Here is a 26,359-nt window from a genome sequence, read left to right on the forward strand (position 1 = left end):
CCTGTAAAAACTAAATACTTCCTCTGACCTCACAGGTCCTATGCTCAGATTTACTCTGGAACCTGTTCCCCTGAAGCCTTTTACTTGCACTGCACACCGGCCACAAGTTGTGACAATATTTAGTGACATTTATTACCACTTCTAGTTTTATTTTATTTTTTAAATTAACTCTTTTCAATCCTTATTATCCCCAGCTACCAGGGCTCAGGATACCATGAGTAAAGCAACAACAACAAAACACAACACCAGACATCTTGCCAAAAACACACACAAAGAGGGAAAAATTCCTTCCTGACCCACTAAAATGATTGGGTTAAACTTACTGCAAGCCTGGAAACCCAGCTCTAATGGCTACCCCATCTATTTGGCAAAGGGGTTGGGACTGCTTTCAGAACCAAGAATGGCTGATGTGTGTCCAGGAGTGCTTAACACACGAGGGGGTGGGTTTGGTGGGGCCATTTGGCTTCCTTACCTCCCCGAATTGGCCAATGGGGGTTAAAGGAGGTGGAACTTCTGCTCCACTCTCCCCAGCCCAAGCCCCACTCTACAGTGTTCTGGGTGGGGAGACAGGAAAAAGGAAGGGGAACGTGGTAACAGAGAGCACACTGACCTCCAACTGGGACCCCAGAAGGTGGCCATTCCCCTGCCAGCCCAATCAAACACCTCACCCTTCTAGCTAAGTCGGGAAGAGGCAATCTTAAATGGGCTTGCACACCAGGATATAGCCTAAATACAAAAGTTCGCCACACCACAATACATTTTAAAATGGTACAGAAAATGCTGATTTAATACAGAAGTCATCGACTGTGTAAAATGATGAAGATACTGGAAAAATATATAAGAGAAAGTAAATGAACTGTAGAAACAGAATGAAAACCCTTCGTTAAATGCAAAGATAGGTCTCAGAAAGGTTCCTCCTGAAGATGATACTATTTCTTCTCACCAACAAATCCTGTTCTTTTTTTAAATTTTCTTTCCTTGTGTGATCATACAGTAGTGGAAAACAAAAAGGGTCCCGATGGCACAAGAATGGAGTTTAGAAATGTCACACTGTGTCACCAATAATGAATCAGTGCACAGACTGACAAATAATATTGTTCATAAAAATTGCAATCCTTGTCTAGATACAATGGTCTAAAATTGAGTATTCCTTTCACTACTCCCTAAGGGCCCAGTTCTGTGGGCATTTGCCCATATGGGTGGCTTTGCTCACCTGATTGGTCCTACTAATCTCACATGGCTGGTAGCTCATGTGCATGGCTCTTAGCAGACGTTCACATGAATAGCCCCATGGACTTCAACAAAAGTACTCACTTCAGTAAAGGTAAGTGTGTTTGTAGGCATCTGATGGACGAGGACCTAAGTTTTAAAGTTGAAATACTTTTATATGTCGCAGAAACCTCGTGCTACTGCTACCTATTAATTTCAACCAGACACATCATTTAAAGGTGCCACTGACATTGTTTCATTGCCAGTACGGAGATTGGGTCGAACTATGATTTCTTTGTGAATGGAAAGATTTACTTAAAACTAAATCATATCTAAGGGTACTAAAATGAACTCTGTGTGTGTGTGTGTGTGTGAGAGAGAGATTTATACACACACACACACGCCACTTCTTATATATCACATATTATACTCTCTCCTCTACATATGCATACACATACTTTCATTTTCTCCAGATTAAACAATCCATAGATCCACAGTGATAAAATATTTTCTTGTAAAATAAGGAATAAGTAGAAACAGTTATCTGAATTGCTTTATTGTGTTCATTTAAATACTGAATGAGTCAGTATTCTGATGTATGTGGGTTGATTCTTCTGATTCAAGCTAAATTACTTAACAAAGCTTTCTTTGCTGCTGTTAAACATTTATTCATAGCTCTCTGCATTCATAGCATTTTAGCTTCCCAAAGCTCCGATCCTGCAAGCAGAGCCATGCAGACAAGAGTCTGCCTGTGCTGAACTCAGTGAAGGATTGCAGCCTAAAGTTGTTTTAGATCAGATAACCCTATTGCAATTATCTTTTTACAATCCATATACATTGACACACAGAGTAAATATAGAAAATGCATAGCATATAGCAGTTGCAAGGTGTTAGGTGAACAAACAACAGGCTAGGGCCGAAATGAACAGTCCAGTTCATTCAGTCCTACCGGAGGGCTCAATTATATGACAGCTTACAAAGCTCCAGGATACTATTCTAAGAGCTGGTCACAGAAACTTCAATAAAACCATATTCTGTAGAAATATGCAGTTATTTCAAAATGCTTAAAAATTGAGTCAATTTCACTGGAATTTTATTTAAGGAAAAAACAGGGAGAAAAGTTCTGACAAGATGTTTTGACATTTTCAGAATGAAAGTTTTGATTTTTTGTTTTGAATTTTTTAAATTTTATATTATATTGTGTATTATACAATATATTTTTAAAAGATGAAATTAGAACAAAACATTTAGATTTTGCTGATACAAACTGTTTTGATCAACCTGAAACTAACATGTTTTGAGATTTCTTTTGTGGAAAATTTCAAATTTTTCAGTTTTTGTTCCAATTTAGAATTAAATCAAATTTTGAAATCCCTAAATCCTTTGCAAAACCAACTAGTCCACAGCTGTAACCAGACATTCTCATTGTTCATGTGTAACACTGACAGACCCCCGTCGTCGGCGGGTGGGATCAAACTGGGGACCTCTGAAGCTTAGTGCATGAGCCTCTACCGCATAAACTAAAAGACAACTGGCTGTTAGCTAAGGCTGTAGAGCAGACTCATTAATCTCTTTCTCTCTCTCTAAGTGGTCTCAATGCCACTAGATGGGACAGAACACCACACCCAGGAGGTGAGTGGGTTACACATGCACAAGGTTTTACTACAGTAGTTACTGTACTGTTACTGTATCTGTAACATATACAGTAAATTAATCTTGGCTCTATTTCAGTAATGCTAACACTTGAATGTGTTGCTTATTTTAATGGTCAAAGCTCCAGAGTGTTTAATAATTTGCTATTTTTTAGGATTTGGCTCAAAATCTTCCAGGGTCAGTTTAGTCTTCCTAATGCTGGATTCTCTTGAATTAGTGCCAGCATTTTCCTCTTATTGGCAAAGGAAAACAAAAGTATTATTAATTTGTTATGGGTGGAGATTTCAAAAGTGCTGACGTGACTTAGGCACATAAGTTCCATTGGCTATCAATGGAACTTGTGCTCTTAAATCAATTTGACACTCCTGAGAATACCCTAATTCATAAAACCTAGTTCCTTCACATAAGGTGAGGCTTCAGCATTATGAGGCACTTACCTAGCATGCATTGCCATAGAAACATTTGAGAGTTTCTCCTCACAATACTCTTCTGATGTGGGGAAGTATTATTATCCCCATTTTACACTGAAGAATTGAGGTGGAGCGAGACAAAGGGCTTGTCTTCACTACCAGGGTAAGTCAACACAAGTTACGAGTTGATGTAGCTTAGGTCAACTTACCGTGGTGTCTTTACCATGCTGCGTTGACGGGATATGCTCTCCCGTCAACTTACCTTAATCTTCTCGGAGAGATGGAATACCGGAGTTGACTAGAGAGTGCCCTGATGTTGACTGTTAATGAAGACTCGCTCTAAGGCTCAGATTTTCAAAGGTATTTAGGTGCCTAACTTCCATTGATTTAATCTGAAATGGGACTGAGGTATCTAAATACCCTTGATCTAGATCTAAGTGACTTGCCCAAACTCACAGTCTTCTGAGTCCCAGTCCAGTGCATTTAACCACAAGGCCAACCTTCCTCTCTTAATAGGACTGCTTAGATAACTGCTACTCAGCATGAAGAAGAGGGTGAGACCTGGACCTTTAAAAACTGGTGATTGGACATTTTCTTGCTGTTGTCTACAGGGGCGTATATACACATATAAACACACACATTAGGGACCGATTAGATAATATTAATAAGAAAAGGAATTATGTGTTGAGCTGAATGATTACAGTCTTCTGTAAGTTGCCATGTTTTCCATTTGAACACAACTAAATTTTTCAGTGAGTGGGTCGCTTGTTGAATGACTTATCTTTTATAGATTTCTAGATTCCAACAAAAGCCACCATTTCTTTCCCTACAAAGACCTCTTTAATTCCAAACTTTTCTGAGTTTGCCTTTGTCTGTTACTACTGGAATGTGGCCACAAAGATTGTTCTGTTTAATTGTCTTTAGAGGCAAGATATTCAGTAATCATCATCCATAAGCCTGAAGCCTAAAGACTCTTTTTTCCCCCACAGAAATCTACTCTTTGGGTAAATATATTTTTGACTGGACTGAGTTTTTAAATACAATCAGAAGTGATAAATTTTAAATATGAACCTCAGTCCCATTCAAACCAAGCCTTGGGTTCAAGGTCAAGACAGTTCAAAGAGAATGCACTGAGTTGATTATACAGCTGATAAGTTGATATACTTCCATGTCCCACAAACTTTCCCCTCCAACAACTAAATCCAACCGTAGAAGACAAATGGTGAAATCCTGGCACCACTGAAGCCAATAGTAAAACTCATATTGATTCAAAAGGGCCAGGACCTCACCCAAAGGGAATGTCCATTTCAGAAGATTTGGACAGATATGGATAAAATTTAGATATAAATCAATTATTTAAAAATGACTCCCTCCCCAGGTCATTTAAAAAAAATAATTTGCAATGGAGAAAAGCAGATTAAAAATATATGTAAACATATGCTCAGTTTAAATTGGGATGAGAACCTAACTATCAAGAACATTCAGCTTCTGATCCCTACTGTTACCCTTAATGAAGAAGTATTAGTATCAATACTTATTAATTGAAAACATCCAAGGACTCTGCATATATGCTAAGGTTGGCATGGAGCAAGACCTAGTGGGAGTCAGACACAGAGGGCCAGATCCTCAGCCAGCGTAAATCAGTGGAGTTCCATTGGCATCAAGGCAGCTATGCTGATTTACACCAGCTGAGGATCAGGTCCAGAACCGGGAAGCTAGCTAAAAGTCAGACCTGCCTGCCTTTGGATTAAAATGCCTTGTAGAACTTGTTCTGTTCTTAGTAGATGGAAATTTTGATTCTATACTTGTGTCTGATTTGAGAATGTCACAATTTTATGCCAGCATGGAGTGGAACTACCCACCCCCTCCGCCTCAGAGCACTAAGCCCCAAATGGACCCCTCCTGCCCAGCCACATGGGCTGAGAGATGAAGCAGTAACACCTCCAGGGGGCAGAACCATCCCTGCAACCCTGAGATCCTGCAGACTCCAATTGCACCTTCCCAAACCTCGGTTACAATGACTCCAGAGTGGTAGTGGCTGGGTGCAGGAATCTTTACTGCCTCAGAAACCCTGACGATGTCAACAGTCTGGACTCTGAGCTGTTTTGTGGGATAAGGAGATTGATTACTGTGTTTGGGAAAGCAAGATCCCTGAGCAGGGGGTCTTGTGACAGGTAATCTCCAGAAGCACCTTCACAGTCCTGCCTACGTGACATCAGAGAGCAAAGGAATGCCTGTACTCGTGCACCTGACATCGGCAGGGACCCATTCCTTCCCCATGGACAGCAGCAGAGACAATGGGAGATTGCTCAAGGCTCTGGTAGCCGCTCAGCTCTGCGTGGGGGCAGGCACCACAAGGGATGATTTAGCTGGGCATTGGTCCTGCTTTGAGCAGGGGATTGGACTAGATGACCTCCTGAGGTCCCTTCCAACCCTGATATTCTATGATTCTAAGGAGAAGGGGAAGTGAGTGGAGGGAAGGACCCAATCTACTTCTTCAGATTCTGGAAGTTCATTTATATTTTTAAGTACTTGAATGTTTACTATTTTTAAAGGAGCTAGGAATGCTGGGAAAGGCGCCCACGGAGACAGTCTGTGTAAAACCAAAGCATTTATATAAAATTAGTGGGAAGCAAGCCTAAGGCCAGGCAAATGTTAAAGGACCACGGGGGATTATACACACAGGGAAGTTCAGAATGATCACTGATAATCTTGTTTAAATGATTTGGGACCCACAAGTTATGCATATTGTTAACTTGTGTAATGAGGGTTATTTCGGGCAACAACCATCCCTTCCTGTACAGTACCTTCCACAGGGGGACTCACTTCTAAATGTGTGTGTGAGCGAAAAATCTAGTTGTGGAGATCATTAATCAAAATGGTTTTGCCTAGATTGAAGTTTATAACAGGTTTTCACAGAATTTCTATAACATTGTAACTCTGTTGTGTCCTAGTTCAGCTCATCCTGTTTCCGCTAAAACCACAAATTTGTGGATATTGCATGCTCAACTTTAAGAATTCTATTATGGTTTAAAAATGGCCTTTGTTTCACTTACTGGTGCAGAGTTGTCCCTTTGTCCTCGGGATCTGACCATTCTTCCTAGCACTTCTATCCCATCAGAAGTAATATTCCCTGCTGCATTAATTGTCTTCTCACTCACTTGCTTGCAGTCAACAATAATTTTGGCTGTAGTCTTGCTGATAACAACATGTAACTAGGCAAAAGTAAAGATATTCAAATACACAGAGAGGAGACTAAGGAATATGGGTTACCAGACACAGTGAGCATTTTTAAAATGAGTTGATGTTATGTTAGCTAGTGGAGCTGAGCAAATAATGCATAGCAGATAATCCATTCAATGAATTAAGCCTCTTTTTCTGCCTATGGAATCTCTGTGAGCAGGTGGCCATCTTCTCACCCCTGTGCAAAGGGCCAATACAAGGATTATTCGCCATCTAAGTCCCACTGAGCCCTTGATTTTTGTGCTACTTAGTGGTGTGCAGGCCTTTTCTGAGCCTGTCGCACAGGACTGTCTTTCACCCAAAATGTTTTGCAGATTTACAAAAGACAAATGGACTCTACCAAAAATAGTAGTAAAATTTACTAAATTTGGACAAAATTGTCAAATAAAATCAGTGTGAAAGTTTTACATTACAAGATCAAAATCCCCTATTGAGTCACGGAACAGGAAAGCACAGGGAGTAGCAGCACAAGCCTCCCCACGCTGCCTCGAGAGCTGCGTTATCTTTCACCTTGCTGTCCAACGTTAACGGGCCTTGAGACAGCTGGGCAGTACCCAGCACACAGGATTGCTGCAGTCACAACCCATCCTGCACCTTGCACACACACAGCCCACCTCGAGGCATCATCTGTGCCAGGAGCTTTTTGGGGGAAGAGGTGTGCAAAGCTGGCAGAGCCGTGGGGAAGACTCTCTGTGCTGGGAGTATCACCTGGGAGAGAGGGGAAGTAGCCACACAATAACTTTGTAGCCACTTTGCTCAGGCCTAGCTGGCACAAAATGATTGCAAGGCACCCATGCTTGTGCCTTTCAAACATAACTAGGCCAGGGGAATCAGCCGAGATATACGTGCTTTTTTCCTAATGAAAGATTTGAGCCCCACGAATAAAAGTGAATAATTAAAGGGATTTATTTACTCCTATGTGCAGTACAACCCCATCTTAATATGTCATGTGTGTCTTCATTTACAGACTTTTAGGAACACGGTAACTATTAGAACTTAGCCAGAACACCAAGGCTACTACCACTATTCTTATGGAAGTGCCATGAGATCTTTAATGACTATGAAAGGATCATCCTTGTGCATCTCTACTATACATATAGAATTGGTCAAAAACGGCCAATTATTTTTTGCAGAAAATTTTAAAAACTGCATTTTTCCTTTTTCAGTGAAACTTTCCAGTTTTCAAATGAAAAGCCATTTATTGTCTAAATCACTTTTCGACCGATTCTAAAACACTGAATTTGACCAATTTTAAAAGATAGGTAGAAACAGAAGTGAATACATAATAATTAAGAATGAGACCATGGTTGATATTACCAGCAACACCAATAAAACAAATCCTTTACATACATGAACCTATTATTGCCAAATTGTTCTCTTAACAGAGTTTGGTAGATGACCTGTAAGTTGTAAAATACAAGAAATCATTGACAAAAGGGGAATGTATACAAGAAATCCTCAAAATGTGAAAAAGGGAACTCCAAAACCTTTGTTCTGTATGCTTAAAATGCATTTTTCTGTTAGTATAACTAACCTTATGGAAACTTCCGTAGAATATTTTCTTTATTTCAGGGCCTTCAAAAGTAACAGTTTGAAAATCCCCTTTGTAGTCATAATTAAAGAAAATCAGAGTTTTACCATCATCTGTATAACGAGAGAGAGAGAGAGAAAATCTCAATGTGAGAGGAAAAAACAGGTGCATCATTATTTGTAAGAGCCAACACTGTTCTTAGTAACAGACGACAAAACTTTCAAGACAGTCCCTGCCCTAAAAACCTTACAGTCTACAGAGTTATCATTTGTATTTTATGTTCCGCAAACTGAAAATCATGCAGCTATTTATTCTGGTTAAGGAAAGGAAAAGCTGTGTTATTAGTACTTTCTAAATCAATGCTTTATCGCTACAATGTATAGTGCCTCTGATACAGCATATTTGCAGCTACACCGTTATGTAGCCACTGGAGTCAGTTGGAATTCTTCACTGGAAGCAGCTACAGAATTATACCCCTGGAATAAGTCTTCTCCAAGACTTGGATTTTCAAAAGAACATACAAGAGTTAGGTGTAGAGCTGTGCAGAGGATGAGAATTTTGTTTTACGAAAAAGATTTAGAAATCTGACTTTGTTCCCAATTGCAACGTAAACTGAAAATTTTGAAATTCCCCATAAAAGAAATGTAAAAAAAAAAAATGGCCTCAGGTTGATCAAAATTTTCAATTTTCAATTGTGATTTTTTAAATGTTATATATACATTATATATAATAATATACTATAACATAATGCAAAAAAAAGAAATATGGTTTCAAAATGAAAAATCAAAATGTTTCATTCTGAAAACGTTAAAACGGTATGTTTTGACATTGTCAGAACTTTTTTTCTTGCTTTTCTTCCAAAACAAAACTCAGACAAAACTGACCTAATTTTGCCAAGAGTTTGGATTTGGATGGAATTGCATATTATGATGAAATATAGTTCTGTCAAAGTTTCTCCAGTTAACTCTAGTTAGGTGCCCAACTCTCACTGAAATTCTGTTAGGGTCCTTTGAAAACCCCATTCCAACTGTCCCATAGATGTAACCCAGATGAAAGGTGCAAGCAGAGCTCTGTGACCAGATGATATTCAATATCCTCACTGATTTCAGCCTAGTCTATCACAGAAGATGTTTTGAATTGATTTGCAAAAAGCACTAAAAGCTTATCACATTCTGCTAGCCTCTACTAGAAGGCACCAGGTGTTTCTATGAAGTCATGAAAGCATTCTTGTTTTGTATCTATAGCTAGAGTTGGGTTTATAGCTAGAGTCTATAGTGTTTATAGAGTTTATAGCAAGAACTGGGTTACTTCTTGACTACAATCTTAACCACGGACATGAGATCAGCACACACAACGAGGAATGCTACAGTGTCTTTCAGAATCATCATACAAGGTTTCTAACTTTCATACATTCATGCTGTATCTGACTGTCAATTGTGGCACTTGGCAACATATTGGTTAGACCTGTAAGGTATGTCTATACTGTTGGAGCCTGGGGTGTAGGACCTTGAGAGGTGGGAGGGTCCCAGAGCTTGGGCTGCAGCCCAAACCCAAACATCTACACAGTAATTAAACAGCCCCTTAGCCTGAGCCCCATGAGCCCAAGTCAGCTGGCACAGGCCAACCATGGGTGTCTAATTGCAATATAGATATCCCCTAAGAGACCTGGCTTCAATTCCCTGCTCCACCGCAGATTTCCTATGTAATCTTGGGAAAGTCACCTGAGCCCAGATTTTTAAAGGTATTTAGGCACTGCAATGCCCAGTGTTGCACTGCCTATCTGATTTAGGGGACTAAGTCTGATTTTCAAAAGTGATTTATAGAGCTTAAATGTCCTAAGTGCCTAAATCCCTTTGAAAATCAGACAGGCTCCTAAATCAGCTAGGCATTGCAATTCTGAGCCCAGCAATGTCTAAATATCTGTAAAAATGTGGGCCTTATATTTTCTAAGAAAGAATGTTCCTGATATTTTCATTTTCAAATATTTGGGATGTGCCCCTATACTCTGGTGATGGGAGTAATATAAATAATTAAATAATAATAACGCCTAGTTCTTTCCATCAGTAGATCTCTAAGCACTTTACATCATTATCCCAGTTTTACAGATGGGGAACCTGAGACACAGAGATGTAATGTGACTTTCCCAAGGTCACTCAGAAGGCCAGTGGCAGAGCCAGAATAGTTCTATGGTTTTCCGAGTCCCAGTCCAGTGCTCTATCCACTAGGGAACATTGCCTTGAGAAATATCCTGATCTCACTGGTATACATCAAAAAGTAATTCTATTACATCCCTGATCCAGTGCCAACTGAAATCAATGTGAGTTTTCAAAGTAACTGGGGAGGATTCAAATTTTAGTTTCACCCGTGTAAATTCACAGTTACTCCAGATTTTCACCAGTAACTAAAATCCAAATCTGAACAACTGACTCCAGTTCAGATTAATATATGATTCTATCTATAGAAAATCCATTGGAGACCCACAGCTTCAATATGTTGATAATTATTTTATTAATACATTCTTTATTTAAACCATCATCAATGCCTAGTTTCAGCATTATTTTTAATCACACGTCCCAAGGGGACAAAAAAGCATGCCATAAGATATAAAATACCTACTGTCCAAAATAACTCCAACAAGTGGCTCATATTTTTCATTTAAAATCTCCCACAGAGCAAATGGCTCCTGGGGTGTGTCAGGGAGTATACGGAATAGAAAAGTAATGGTGTAGTCGGAAGGCAGCCCCTCTGGGTGCAAGTATCTGTAACAAAAAGAATATTCTGTGAACTGAAGTAATCACAGTAAAGCTGATTTAAAAGCATTCTTTATTACTTTGGACTTGTCTTTTGAAATCAAGATCATGCAGCCATATGAGACAGGCATCATTACACTTAGTAGAATCTACTCAACCATGATATAAGTTAGAACAATGCTAACCTGGGGATTTTTCCAAATATTTTAATTATAAACTTGATGGTGCTTTACATTTTTGAAGTGATAATTAAAATAACAAAGTAGAACAGAGATTAAAAACTGCAACTAAAAAAGAGTTTCATTTTAGAAACTGAGGGCCTAATCCTGAGTTCAATGGGAGTTGAAGGTGCTTATGATCAAGCCATGAATTATATTAAAAGCTACATTTTTTAAATGCATCCATTTGTGAGATTTTTGATACTCTTAAATAAATGATACTCTTAAATAAATGGACACAAGTCTGACATCGGGAATCATAACATTCAAAAACCGGTAGGAGAACACTTCAACCTCTCTGGCCACTCAGTAAAATACTTAAGGGTGGCAATTCTGCAACAGAAAACTTCAAAAACAGACACCAATGAGAAACTGCTGAGCTTGAATTCATATGCAAACTAGATATCATTAACTTGGGTTTGAATAGAGACTGGGAGTGGCTGGGTCATTACACATATTGAATCTATTTCCCCATATTAAGTATCCTCACACCTTCTTGTCAACTGTCTAAATAGGCCATCTTGATTATCACTACAAAAGTTGTTTTTCTCCTGCTGATAATAGCTCATCTTAATTAATTAGCCTCTTACAGTTTGTATGGCAAATTCCACCTTCTCTGTATATATATATATATATCTTCTCACTATATGTTCCATTCAATGCATCCGATGAAGTGGGCTGTAGCCCACGAAAGCTTATGCTCTAATAAATTTGTTAGTCTCTAAGGTGCCACAAGTACTCCTGGTTTGGTTTTTTTTGCGGATACAGACTAACACGGCTGCTACTCTGAAACCTTAAATTTAGTATGTGATGAAAACATAAATGAGTTGGAAGACCCATTATAATGGACCTTTCCTTTCTAGTTCAATGTCCTTTAAACCATTGGTAGATAAGCAACTAACTTGTGACAGAGACTATTTTGGGAACTTTTATAATTATATTTAGAATGTATTTTATAAATATAGAAGCCAAAATTTTAAACAGGCCAGTCAAAATGGACTTTACATATAAAATTGAAATCTACTGATAGCTAGAAATAGGCAGATACTTTTTGGTAGGTAGTTTATTTGCCAAAAAAATGCATTCATCACTCAAAGAAAACTATTCATGAATTCGGGTAGAACTTGGCAAATAGTTTCAGCTGACTAAAAAAAAAAAAATCAAAGAAGTTGAAATAGTTCATTTTGACATTTTTGAAAGGAAATGTTTTGATGTCTTGTTTTGAAATGACATTTCATTTCTAAATTTAGTTAGATTAAAAAAAAAAACTAAAAAGGGTAAAACTCGCCCAAAAATGTAAAAAAAAAAAAAAGTCATTTGAGTTTTAATGCAAAATTATTATTCTTTTTGAGTTTTTAGTTTAATTGAGAATCCCCCCCCCCCCCCCAAAAAATCAGTTTTGGTTAACCCACAATGAATTTTCTTTTGGCTTTTGCAGTTTGGCCATCAAACCAAAAAATCAGTTATTCACTCAGCTCTTTTGAAAGCCTCCCAGAATTTTTTCAGAAGAGCAGGGACATTCATAATAGAAGAGATGTTTGTTATTTTATTTCATTTCCTAAAGCTTGGGTTTGTTATTCTACACTCTAAGCTTTTATTTAAGCTCTGTTTGACCAATCTTGAGCAGGGACAAAAGAAAAATGAGAGGTCCAGGATTAATGCACTAGCTGGCTCTAAAGTGGAAATATGAATTATGAGTCTGATTTGTATAACATGTATAGATGCCTTATGTGGGGGGAAAGGTTACTGATAAGTCCAACTTCCCACTGGTCCCAGTGCTACTTTGGAAATTGTGTGCTTTTGGATACCATGCTTATTTTTGGAAGAAAACAGCATAAAAATTGCATTCAGTAATCATTATAATCTGTACAGTTCACATATGGGATGCATTAGTACATTCTCTCTGTGTATGTGTGTGCACAATTCTTAGGCAAAGTCCTGCTCTTAGAACCACTCTCTGAAGCCATTACCAGCAACATGTTTTCTATTGTGTATTCAGCACTCAAACCCCAGGCAGATTTACATATATTGGAGATGAAGAATATAAAGAATATAAAACACTGGGGGCCAAGAGTCTCTTCAGGATTTCTGGCTTGGAAAGCAAATTTAAATCTGAGTTCAGGAAAGTGACGGTAAAGTCAGAGATAAGAGACAGTAAAGTCAGAGATAATCATCTGCAGGGATGATTTAGTTGGGGATTGGTCCTGCTTTGAGCAGGGGGTTGGACTAAATGACCTCCTGAGGTCCCTTCCAATCCTGACATTCTATGATTCTATGACAAAGGACCATTTTGTCAGGAGGACAGCTTTGGTCTTCAGAGTATTCAGCATAAGAAATTACAGCATTGGTGGAAGTTGACAGAGTCAAGACAGGCTGGTAAATGAAAAATAAAAGGTTCAGACACTGAGTGGAAGGCGCATGTACAATAGAACAGAATAAAAGTGATGACCTAGGATGAAGCTAAGAATGTGGTCCCCAAGGAGAAAATATATGGAGAACTAGATAGATAGAAAAACAGAATCTTACAGCATTCCAAATTGGAAAAGGAGAGCTAGAACTGAAACCAAGAGGGAGTGCAGTGAAGACATCAAGTTTTTTCATACAGTGCTCAGAGAAGGGAGAGATATCCATAATATTCAATGTCACAATGAGATCAGATGAGATGAGAAAAAAAAAAAAAGATATCCCTGAGCCATACCTGTAAGGAGTCCTTAACAACACAGAGAAAGACAATCTCAATACTGTGTAAAGGGTTGAAAACACAGTGAAGTAAACAGGAAGGCTGTGCTGCTGAGATAGCCAGAGAGGTAAGGGAAGAGCATATAGAAAAGCAGAAGAGATAATAAAGGAAAACAAATGAGGGCAGAAGCATGAACTGCTAACCTCTGTAGATTCCAACCAAACTGCCTCCCCACCAAACAAAACATTGGGAAAGCCATCAATAAGAAAGTTTCTAGGAGGATAGTCCCAACTGTGGCAAAACAAGATAATTTCATATAAACACCAAGAAGGTATCTAACATAAAAGTTTAAAACTATTTCCCTGTGGAAAGACTATTGTTCTTCTGTACTAATTTCAGACCAATAAATGCTTCTAGTTAATTTCTGCAGCGTGTAATCCAGTAATTGGAACCCAGATATAAAAGCTAATCCATTCCTTTCCTCTGCTGCGATGTTGTTAGTCCACTGTGTCTGTATGGGGAACTGGATGTAGAGGAGCCATGGACATAGCACAAGAAGCAGAGTCCTCGTGGATTAAGGGAAGGTCAGAAGATCCTCCCATCACCCTTCTTCTGAAGGAGTAAGATAATAAGTACTCCAGGGGCTATTCTTTACCTCTACCTGTGTGCCTCTTCACAGAATCTAGTCCTAATTCTTGAACTGCATGGCAGATCCTGGATTTAAACATGGGGTAGACTGATACCCTTCCTCCCAGTGGGTAGCACTATCCATGAGAAATCCCACTGAAAAACAGTGGGACTATTCATAGAGTTAAGTAATAGTGAACATGAGTAAATTATCACAATCTGGCCCTAAATTTGCATACACAAAATTGATAATCATCATATTGACACCTGTCTGCAAGTAGCTTATGTCTGAAGCTAAAAATTGGAGTGGAGTTAGTTCAGGACGTGGGTATCCATGAAACACTCTTGCTATTCGCCGTTATAACACACATTGAAATAACATGTTGGTCTCCATGTTCTTCCGCCATGGAAATGCTAAGTCTAAAATGAGTGGCGTCTTGCACGGGGCACTAGGACCATTTACATATATTAATACTTACTTGGTAGGCTGGGAAACCAAGGCATCTTTATGCAGTCTGTAACACGGATAAGCATTAAAAGTACCAGGCTCCATAGATACTCCTTCTACTGTCGAAAACTCCTTTTCAACCAAACCAAACATTTCCATCATTTTAAATCCTGGAAAGCATAAAAATACTAAACGTATCACTTTAAATTCATTATGTTAAGGGACAAACTGAACTACATAAAGGAGCTTCATATCACTGTGCGGTTAACAGCTGTTGTTATAAACAAAAGTAAGTAATTTATTCCCTACAGGTGTGTATCTCAGTAAATGAAAATGATTCCATAAATGCAGAATCTAGTATCACAATACTGTACCTGCTAAACTGTTGCCATCCTTATATACCAATGGGCAGGCTGGAAAAAATTAAAAATATATTTAAACTCAGAAGAGCAGTACATACTTCAAAATATATCTGTTTTATTTCTTCCTATAAAGAGAAAATTAAACTAATCTCTCCCAGGAAAGGTCTGCAGCAGACTCAGCAAACAGTGAGGTCTACAGATCTAGTTCTGGGCATCTGTGAGGCAAACCCACAGCTAGACCATGGCTGCTCACTCAGCTAGGACTCACCCCTGTCCAGCAGAGCCTGCAGTGACTCAACACTCAGGCATGCTGCAGCAGCATATCCCTGGGCAGGGCCCAAGTCAGATGACCCCAGGGCACAGATATTTCACCTTTACTGCCAGAACCACAAGTAAGTTTGTACAAGATCACCACTTGGCTAGGAACCCTTCTGCTGTCTCATGGTGTTACTGACTCTCTAGGCTTCCAGACTACCCTCAGTCCTGTCCCTGTTCCTTGTCCAAGCCTTGTTCCAGTCTCGTCTGTGCCCTAATTTGAATGTGCTCCAGCCTTGATCCTGACCTGCTCCAGCCCTGCACCTGCCTCTTAACCCCAGACCTTTGGACTGATTCCAACTCAGCTTTGACATTCAGCCTGCTTCCAGACTCAGATTATAATTCTGATTTGGGTTGTCTATGGAATCTTTCCCCGACTCTGACCCACAGCCTGTCCCCAAACCCTGGTTTCAGCATTGTCCTCTTTCTGGTCCTGACTCTGTTTGGATTCAAATCACTACTCCAACCACCAGGCATGACAGCCTAGAGCCCAGAGCCTGATAGCATCCCATGTGGCACCACTTTTAGGTGTTCCAGGCTAACACCCCAAATTAAAGGGCACTTTTGAAAATGTAGGCCTGAATGACCAATCAATAATATTGCTGAGCTTGCAAAGTCCTGGTCTAATGATTAGGGCTCTACCAAATTCATGGTCTATTATGGTCAACTTCACGGCCATAGGATTTTAAAATTGGTAAATTTCACATTTTCAGATGTTTAAATCTGAAATTTCATGGTTGTAGTCATGGGGGCCTTGACCCAAAAGGGGAGGAGGTGGGGGGGGGGGTTACAAACCTGCTGTAGGGTGGTCATGGGATTGACATCCTCACTTCTGTGCTGCCTTCAGAGCTGGACTCTGAAGGAAGCAATCGCAGAGCTTCCTGCAGCCACAGAAGGTTCCCAGAGGTGGAGGTGGGTCTGATCTCCCCCCACCTCCCTCCAGAGCAGCTGTGCAGGGAATGGACAAATCCCGTCCCTCCCCAGCCCAGCCGGAGCTAGGAGTCCCCATTGCTGGGGCGCTCCCAGCAGCACAGGGAAGATCAAACCCAAAAGTCTCCTCCAGCTGCAGGAACCTTTGGGACTGCTGCCCTGTCCCAGTGCATCCTGCAGCAGAGGGAGGCACCCAGATGTGGGTCTGGTCTCTCCCCCCGCCCCAGAGCAGTTGTGCAGGGGATGGATACGTCCTGTTCCTCCCCAGCCCAGCCTGAGCTAGGACCCCCACATTTCTGGGGCGCTCCTAGGAACAAGGGGACACCGGATTTCACGGGAAAGGACTTATTTCACGGTCCATGATGCATTTTTCATGGCCATGAAATTGGTAGGGCCCTACTAATGATGCATAATGTTGAAGCTGCAACCATCAAGAAGCAGATTGTAAGGGTTTAAAAAAGGATGCATAGGAATACAAAGAAAGCAACATTCTTGTGTATTCAGTTCTGGCAGATTGCAGCTCTATATTCATGTCAGCTACATACATGCCATTTTCCAGGCATATATATAATGGAACATAATGAGGGTGTGTGTGTATGAAACGTGGATCATGCCCTCTGACCACTAGGCCCTGGCCCAGAAAGTCCCTCCTTTCCTCTAGTCATAGAGGGTCTAGAAGAATGACATTTCCATGACTTTGGAGAGGTGCCAGAATTATAGCAGGAAAATCCTGCTCCACCCTTCCCCTTTGGGCTATAACTTTTCCAATTTGTGTGCTATATACATACTAGAATTTGGCCCTGAGGAATGCATTTTACAGATGTTGTTTAAATAAGGACTGTTTAGTCAACACTAATCACAGAATAGGTTAAGGGTCTGTAGAAAATAAAAAGTCATTTAAAAATTGTAGACCAAAATTCTGCTCTCATTTACCCTGCTGTAAATTCAGAGCAACTTCTTTGTGGTCAGGGGAATTACTCTGGGTTTACACCAGTATAACAGAGGTCCCTGAATAACTGCAACCAGAACACGATTAGTCTTGTACCACAATAATACTGTAGCAATGATAGCCATAGAGATATTAGAAAACTCACTGTATGTTTCAATGGAATGGAAATAGAATTTTTGGAATAGAAAAGTGAATAAATAAACTCCTTATTTAGCAGGTATTGAATGTTGCATAGGCACAAATACAAATCAAAATGGCTAACTTGCTGATGCAGTTTCACAGACAAAAGTGATCAGCTCATCTTCAATCTTCTTGAAGGCATCAAAATCATCCACAAAGAAGACATGTCTTTCACTAGGCTTGCTGCCAATGTTAACTAATTCTGAATAATCTGCATCCGCCACACCAATAGCAAAAATGCTGAAACCTATAAAACAAAAGGAAATATTCTTGTAATGTGTTCACTCGAAGAGCAGAAATCAAATACAAAAACATACCATGTCCTTTGGCTCCTTTCCTGACTAAATGTAAAAGTAGAAAAATTCAGTCCTACTTCTTGTTCAGCCAATAGCTAAGCAAAACCAGTTTGTTTACATTTACGGGAGATAATGTTGACCACTTCTTAATTACAATGTCACTGAAAGTGAGAACAGGTGTTCGCATGGCACTGTTGTAACCGGCGTCGCAAGATATTTAGGTGCCAGATGCGCTAAAGATTCATTTGCCTCTTCGTTCTTCGGCCATCATTCCAGAGGACATGCTTCCATGCTGATGACGCTCATTAAAAAATAATGCATTAATTAAATTTGTGACTGAACTCCTTAGGGGAGAATTGTATGTCTCCTGCTCTTTTTTACCCACATTCTACGATATATTTCATGTTATAGCAGTCTCGGATGATGACCCAGCACATGTTGTTCGTTTTAAGAACACTTTCATTGCAAATTTGACAAAATGCAAAGAAGATACCAATGTGAAATTTCTTAAAATAGCTACAGCACTCGACCCAAGATTTAAGAATCTGAAGTGCCTTCCAAAATCTGAGAGAGACAAGGTATGGAGCATGCTTACAGAAGTCTTAAAAAGAGTAAAAAGAAAAGGAGTACTTGTGGCACCTTAGAGACTAACAAATTTATTTGAGCATAAGCTTTCGTGAGCTACAGCTCACTTCATCGGATGCATTCAATGAGTAACTCAGTAATTCAGTGAGTAAAAAAGTAACACTCAGATGCAGAAACTACAGAACCCGAACCACCAAAAAAGAAAATCGACCTTCTGCTGGTGGCATCTGACTCAGATAATGAAAATTAACATGCGTCGGTCTGCACTTCTTTGGATCCTTATCTAGCAAAACTCATCATCAGCATGGACACATTCCTCTGAAATGGTGGTTGAAGCCTCAAGAGACATATGAATCGTTAGCTCATCTGACATGTGAATATCTTGCCACGCCAGCTACAACAGCGCCTGTTCTCATTTTCAAGTGCCATTGTAAACAGGAAGCAGGCAGCATTATCTTCTGCAAATGTAAACAAACTTGTTTGAATGATTGACTGAACAAGAAGTAGGAGGTCTGATTGGACTTGTATTCTCTAAAGTTTTACATTGTTTTATTTTTGAATGTAGGGATTTTTGTACATAATGCCATGGCCAGTAGAAGGACTTTCCTAACAGAGAATTCCAACCTCTGAAACTCGTTCCTTTCACAGATACACCAGACTTTTACTGTAATAATTCTTGTTATCTGTATTACAATAGGCCCAAACCAATATCAGGGCTCCTTTGTGCTAGACACAGTCCATACATATAGTTAGAGACAGTTTGTGCTCCAACCAGTTTACAATCTAAACAGACAACACAGACAGGGGGAACAAAGGCACAGAGAGATTAAGTGATTTGCCCAGGGTCACAAAGCAGAGCTAGCAACAGAGCTTGGGTCTCCTGACTCCCATTCCAGTGTCCTATCCAACAGACCACACTGTGTCTCTAGTGCAGCGGCTCTCAACGTTTCCAGACTACTATATCCTTTCCAGGAGTCTGATTTGTCTTGTGTACCCCAAGTGTCACCTCACTTAAACAACTTGCTTACAAAATCAGACATGAAAATACAAAAATGTCACAGCACAATGTTACTGAAAAATTGCCAACTTTCTCATTTTTACCACACAATTATAAAAATCAATTGGAATATAAATATTGTACGTACATTTCAGTGCATAGTATATAGAGCAGTATGAACAAGTCATTGTCTGTATGAAATGTTAGTTTGTACTGACTTCGCTAGTCCATTATATGTAGCCTGTTGTAAAACCAGGCAAATATCTATGTGAGTTGATGTACTCCCTGGAAGACCTCTGCCTAAACCCTGGGGTACACATACCCTGGGTTCAGAACCACTGCTCTAGTGAGCTCCAATGCACAATACACGATGTATCTAGTTGATCAATTCTTCAAAATAGTTTGGTTCAGTTTAACTGGAGAGTCTTATTTATTTTTGTTAGAGATTTGGGAGTTTTGTTGCTGCGCTTCTAAATTTAAAAACTAGTGTTCTGTTATTATGTAATTCTTGTTTTATTAGCGAGATGCTGCGCTCAGCCGTGGTTTCAGTGTAAATGCATGAAAAATAAACATAGCATGATTCATTTCTTATGAGTCAATATCTGACATTCAAATGATGCAAGTGGACAACTCAATGGAGAGACCATATTGTTTTGGGCTACAAGACCCAGTGACTAGTCAGAGCCCTGTACATGCCAAATTTAAAAAAAAAAAAAAAAGTGCGTGCATACTACTTATTGAACCAACAGCCATTATAAACACTTATTTCTGTTATCCAGCCCATCTGGAACCCAAGCTTCTTCGTTCTTTTGGGGGCAGGGACCATGTGTAAATGTTCTGTGCTGTTCCAAGCACACTTTGGGGCTTGGTACAAATACTAAACAACAATAGTTATAACGTTCATAATCTAATTATCGTGCTCAGAAACCATGGTGATGGGCACCAATATAAAACCCTGAGATAGGTAGTATAAAAACTTTAAGATAGTTATTGGAAGATGAGCAGCAGATTAGAAGCAGCACAAGAGTCCATCAAAGGTGCTTCATAAGAGCTCTTGTCTGGAAGGACAAAATAGTTCGGATGCTTCTAAAAGTGAGTTTATCTATCTTGGATGACAATATGGACTTGTAGGCCCCTCTCCTGAAAGTACTTAAGCATGTGAGTAGTCTGCATGATTTTAAAAACATGCATAAAAATTGAGCCAATAATACTAATAACTACAAATAAATTATATAAAATGCTAGTCATTCCCTAGTGGAATTCAGAGTTTCCCAGTGTGTGCTGTCTGCTTTACGTCTGACTTGGATTAGATTTGTAAACCCTTCTGGGGCAGGAATTATCCATATCTTGTGTCTGGGCTTAAACAGTAATTATGAAGATGAAGATGGAGGAGCAGGAAAAACTGAAAATGCAAACATTTCTTAATATATGTGTTACCATCTAGTTGCATCTCTCTGGAGACTTTGTTCACATCATCCTGTGATCGTCCATCAGTAATTACCACCAAAACTTTAGGGATACCCCTCCTTATGCCTGAATCAGTGGTAAACAAGGCCTCCTGTGCATGCTTAATTGCTTTGCCTGAAACAGAAGAAATTCACTATGAAACGAATCTGGTTCATCCTAGATTTTCTGTTAATGCTTTATATACTGATAAAAGAACAAAGCCCCATATAAATTATTAGGTCAAGATTTTCAAAAGCATTTACCTAACGCCAAGCTTCTAAAGCCATGTTTAGACACCTAAATAGATAGCCTGATATTGAAAAGTGCTGAGCACCCAGCAGCAAACTCTGACTTCAGTGAGAGCTGGTGTGTGCTTGGCACTTTTGAAAATCAGGCCACTTATATAGATGAATAAATATGGATTTAGGAACCTAATTTTGACCTTGTATTTTCAAACTCTCAGCTCTTGACCTTTGGCTTCTTAGGTTTAAAAAGATATGGCCAAATCCTCTATACTAAATGGACTTGGTTGGGATGTGGCGGGTCCTATGGTAGTCAACACACACCAAGTCCTCCCCTACAAGGATGCAAGTAGTTCAAAAATGCCAGTGCAGAATCTTCTGGGGAAAATGGAAATGTGTAATTGTGGTCACAGTGCAGTGCAAGTAGTTTCATTAAATTTCTGTGAAGTCTGAGACGATAAACCCTATGGCCCCAAATAATCCTGCCAGTATTCAAGATGAATTTCCTCCTCCTCAGAAAGCTATCCTCAGGGGCTAAACACAATTCTAGCTAGTATCACACCCATTCCTCCACTGATCTGCTGAAACGCACTGCAAACCCCTGAACAACTTCCCTCTCCAGGATGGAGTCTCTCACTTTTCCACCTGCCAGCATGAATCCACATTACTTCCATTCCACCTTCCCCAGCCCCCACAGCCATTTGTCTTTGACAGACCCTTTTCCCTTCACTGGTCCCCAGCCCTATAGCTGGGTTAAGGCCCACAAGTGCAGAGGTGCATCATGTGGGTAGCGCAACCAGGAGATCACCTGGGCTTTCTGGTCATGATGATGTGGGGCATTCCAGAGTCTCGCCTTTCATCCCCACTGCCGACTATCTTCATCTCCACTCTTCTTGCACTGACGTCACATGGCCTTATCCTGACAAACCACTTTGCAAATGGAGAGGTAACTCTGTCCAGAAAACGGTCATAAGAAACTGTTTCACAGCCTGCAACTGCTCTCACCTGTTTTGGTGTTTCCTCCTTTGTACGCTATGTGCTGAATGGCTTCAAGAAGAGTCTCTTTCGTTTTGTACACATTCAGTTTAAATTCTGTTCTGGGATCATCACTGAACTGAGCTATGGCAACCTGTATACAGAAAACATGCTAGTTAGTAAACACTGTTCTACGTTTAACAAGGGCACGTGAACCAGATCATTTAAAATAAGAGTTGTTTGGACTTTTGCTCCCTCCTTGACTTGAAGTCTTTTTTAATTTTTTTTTTTTTTAATTTCACTACATAAAGTTCAAATTTGTTCTCTGCAGCTTTGGTTGCTGTCTATCACTTTCTGGTTTCATTGGGTAGAAACAGGATGAGGAAGTATTCCCACCTTGGCAAAAGCATTCCCTGTTCAGTCCCAGGGCAAAATCCTATACACAGTTGCTCATATATGTATAGTTATTCCCACTCAGAAATAGTTTTACGTGAGTAACTGTGAGATTGGGACCGAAACTTAGGAAGTATTAGAAATAACATGAGAACCTATTTTTGAGTTATTTTCTCTCCCAAATGTGTTGCTACGTGAGCCCTGCCCTGCCTTAAATTAAGCATGTGTTTCTGTGGGATTGAGGACTATGTTTGTAAAAATAATTTGTTCTGATGTGAATCAGAAATTAAGAGAAAGCAAGGACTAAGTGTTTCTCTATGTTTGGAAAGTGTCTAACACATTTTGGGTGCTTTTGTAACTTCAATATTAAACAACAACAAAATTAAAATGGCATGATTTAAAACAGTGATATACACAGCTGTATTTTTTTAAAAGGTTATAAAAAGCTCTTACAGAGCACATTCAGTGTTTATCATCGTTTCCTGTACAAGTACTTTAAAAATATGAATATAGTAATTATTTTAAATATCGTGCTTTATTTTATATCACATTTGTGCTTAGTCTAGAGCAGATGAATTTATAAAAACAAGAAAATTGAAAAATAAGCTTACAATTTTTAATGTCAGTGAAAACACTATTGTTTCTAGAGGACTAGGCTTGAAATAAACACCAGGTGGAAGAGCAGCACAAGGCCTAAATACTACTTAAATCCCATTGTGAGGGCTTAAGAGAGACTTGAATCATTCTTACACTTTGTGCTGTCTCTCTGGTGAATCTCACCCTATGAAATATATAAAATAAGATACTGCAAAAGAACTGCTGCCAGAACTCAGTTTATAAAAAGAAGTGTGAAACAATGTCAACCACACTTTGATTGGTTTGATTCTAGGCACTAGATACACTTGTTCGGTTATGCTCTCTCTCTTTGTGTTTGTTACCTGAGTTCCATCAGGACCAATTCTGTCCAAAGCTCCAACAGTGCTATACAGGAATCCAATTATTTTATTGAAATTGTCATCTCCAATACTCCATGACCCATCCACTAGGAACACCAGGTCAGCCTTGGCAGCTTTGCAAACTGTTGAACAACAAATAGTTTGGAAGTTACTTTTTGGTCACTGGTAACTTCTTTGTTAATACTCACTAAGGCCTCAGTCCGGCAATAGGATCTGCTGGCATGGACACCTGAGTGCATGCAGAATCAACAGGGATCTGCACGGGATGAAGCATCTACACTAGCAGATGTAATTACATATCAAGGGTTAAGGTCTTAAAGGTTTTTAAATATTTCGCTAAACATTTTAATTTTAAAATAATGTAGCACACACATTTACATAACCCAAGAAGCTGGCAGGCATACTGAGCCACTGTACTAGGTAACGAGGCGAGAAATCCTCCACTGCCAGGCTGTGGAGCTGCTCTTCAGAAGCTCCTCCAGCTGACAGACTGGAGTAACCTCCATAACTCCTTATGTTCCTCCTCCAGGAGACTAGATACGGGTAGCCAGAGCAAGGGAATAAGGAGGAGCCTTACGTCCCCTTACAGCCCAGTGCAGGCATGCAGAATAGACAACAGTCTGGACCTGTGAGGCTGGACCTCAGCCGCTCACCCCTGCATGCCGTTCAGTAGACAGTCCCCATGGAGCTGAGCTCCATCTCACTGAGGAGTTACTCCTGACAAGGCTCCTTGGAATCTCCTCCCTAATTTGCACAGCAATTGCTTAGGGCAAGAAAGTGGGCATAAACTGAGGTTGCCCCTGAAAAAATTTTTTTACCCCCTAAGGAAGAAATTCACTTAAGTGCCAAGGGTCAGAAGAGGAAGACACATAAATGTGACTATTCTTGCTGTTTTCAGCTGAAGTGTACTCAGCTTTGGGTATATTTGCTGCTGCACAGTTCTATGCAGTGCGTAAGATCCCTTTCTTGCTGTATCTAGGGATGAGTTCCTCAGCTGGTTTAAAGTTGCACAGCTCCATTGACTTCAAGTTGAGGATCTGCCCTTAATCCCCAACAATAAAGCACTCTGAACAGAAACATTTATGAGACTCTATATGAGACTCAGGGCAGTTTATAGGAGATTGATAAGCCAAGGGAAGCCCTTATTTAAAGAGAAGAGTTGTGAGTATAGTAAATGCACATGGTCAATGCCTTCTGCATTAGAATATTTTTATGGACTAGAAAAATCATGTTGTTTTATAAGTCTAACAACTGCTAGGACAGTGGTTTTCAACCTGTGCGCATGTCTATGGAGTCCACGAAAGGTTGTCGTCACCATAGAACAGTGGTTTTCAACTTGTGGTCCATTGAACTGTGGGGGTCTGCAGGCTATGTCTAAGATTTCCAAAGAGGTCCGCACCTCCATTTGAAATTTTTTAGGGCTCTGCAAATGAAAAAAGGTTGAAAACCACGGTGCTAGGCTATACACTGGTCTACAGTAAAGTGTACCTATCTGTTTCCTTCTGTTGCAACATATTTAAAATGTGTTAATTATTTACCAATTGTGTGCTTTGCATAAATTCACCAAAAAGGTCCCCCAAACAATAAAACACAATCTGGGGACAGTTCCTCAATGCATGTAAATCAGCCCAGACCCATTAGCTTCCATGGAGCGACATCAATTTATACCAACTAGGAATCTGGCCCTGGAAATCTATAATCGTGATCAAAATCAGAAAATGATCTACATAAGTTAAGACTATTTTAACCCATAAACACAGCACATGTTTACCTTCTTTTGCAGGAGGGATTGTAGGTGGTGGAGCTATTGTTGAAGGAGAAGTCGGTGGTTGAGTTGGAAATGGCACTAGAAATTAAAAGGAGAGAATACCAAGAAGAAATCTTATCTGAAGACACCTTCACACATTTTTAGTTATTTGAGGTAAGGCATTTTCTCCTTTTGTTTTGTTTGCATACCTATCTAGTTATACAACCCAAAGGCTAGCTTTGTGTGTGTGTACTTATGCTTGTGATGTCTACCGCTATTGGCTGGATCTACTACTGCAACTACCAACTAAGGCCTAAATTGTGGCTTTGCCACAAGCCCCATGTATGACACATTTCAGAGTAGCAGTCGTGTTAGTCTGTATCTGCAAAAAGAAAAAGGAGTACTTGTGGCACCTTAGAGACTAACAAATTTATTTGAGCATAAGCTTTTGTGAGCTACAGCTCACTTCATCGGATGCATACATTTGCTAGTCTCTAAGGTGCCACAAGTACTCCTTTTCTTTTTATGTATGATACAGTGTGTTGTGCTGTCCCAGAAGTAGCTCAGGAAGCAGACTGTGACACAGACACTTTCCCCTGCTCTGGGGGGACATATCTTGCGCAGGCCCTAGACTTGCAGTGTCCATACTCTGCTGTGCCAGGTATAATTCTCCTATCCCTTTCTGACCACTCCCCTGCCCACCTGCCCAGGAGGGGAAGTAACAACTCCTCAAAGGCTGGCTTCCCCAGCATACTGCTATACTTACCACAGGCAGCAAGCACAGGGAAATAAGGAGGGGCCTTCCATTTCCTTACAGCCCAGTGCAGGCATGCAGAAAAGACAATAGTCTGGCCCTAAAGGAACTCTCCCCTAGCTCAACTGGTAGAGGTTGGTGTTTTTTTAATCTGGAGACCAGATTTGTAGCTCTCTGTGTAATATCAAGTCATTGTGCCTCTTGCTGCCTGCAGCGCATGATTTGTTACAAGGTTACTTATGCACAGGTAATCTTGAAAAACTGGCTTCCTTGTCTTCTACTTCACATTAAGAGGAGTCTCTGAATGGCACTTTCCCAGAAATGAGGCTGAACAAATTATCAGCTACTCAACAGCTCTGCTGTGGTTCTGACAGTGATTGAATAAAGCTTTGTTAGCAAATTTCAATATAGTTTTAGGCGGAGTTCACAGAGGTAACATGTACATGCTTGATTTCCACATTTA

General features: G+C 39.9%; 1 protein-coding gene across 4 annotated transcripts in view; it reads right to left on the reverse strand.

Annotated features, from left to right (window-relative positions):
- The window catches only part of COL14A1 (collagen type XIV alpha 1 chain), a 165,626-nt gene that overhangs the window by 52,508 nt on the left and 86,759 nt on the right, over positions 1-26,359 (reverse strand). For all 4 annotated transcript variants that reach the window (XM_043539141.1, XM_037892070.2, XM_007063395.4 and 1 more), the window contains 10 exons: positions 25,167-25,241; positions 23,378-23,517; positions 22,077-22,200; positions 20,821-20,964; positions 17,588-17,752; positions 15,144-15,182; positions 14,801-14,939; positions 10,663-10,805; positions 8,050-8,159; positions 6,329-6,487 (listed from right to left, as the gene is read on the reverse strand). In XM_043539141.1, coding sequence (XP_043395076.1) covers positions 6,329-6,487; positions 8,050-8,159; positions 10,663-10,805; positions 14,801-14,939; positions 15,144-15,182; positions 17,588-17,752; positions 20,821-20,964; positions 22,077-22,200; positions 23,378-23,517; positions 25,167-25,241 — 1,238 coding nt within the window. The remainder of the gene's footprint in view (positions 1-6,328; positions 6,488-8,049; positions 8,160-10,662; positions 10,806-14,800; positions 14,940-15,143; positions 15,183-17,587; positions 17,753-20,820; positions 20,965-22,076; positions 22,201-23,377; positions 23,518-25,166; positions 25,242-26,359) is intronic.

This window comes from Chelonia mydas, chromosome 2 (assembly GCF_015237465.2).
Source record: "Chelonia mydas isolate rCheMyd1 chromosome 2, rCheMyd1.pri.v2, whole genome shotgun sequence".
In the NCBI taxonomy this organism is placed as follows: Eukaryota; Metazoa; Chordata; order Testudines; family Cheloniidae; genus Chelonia; species Chelonia mydas.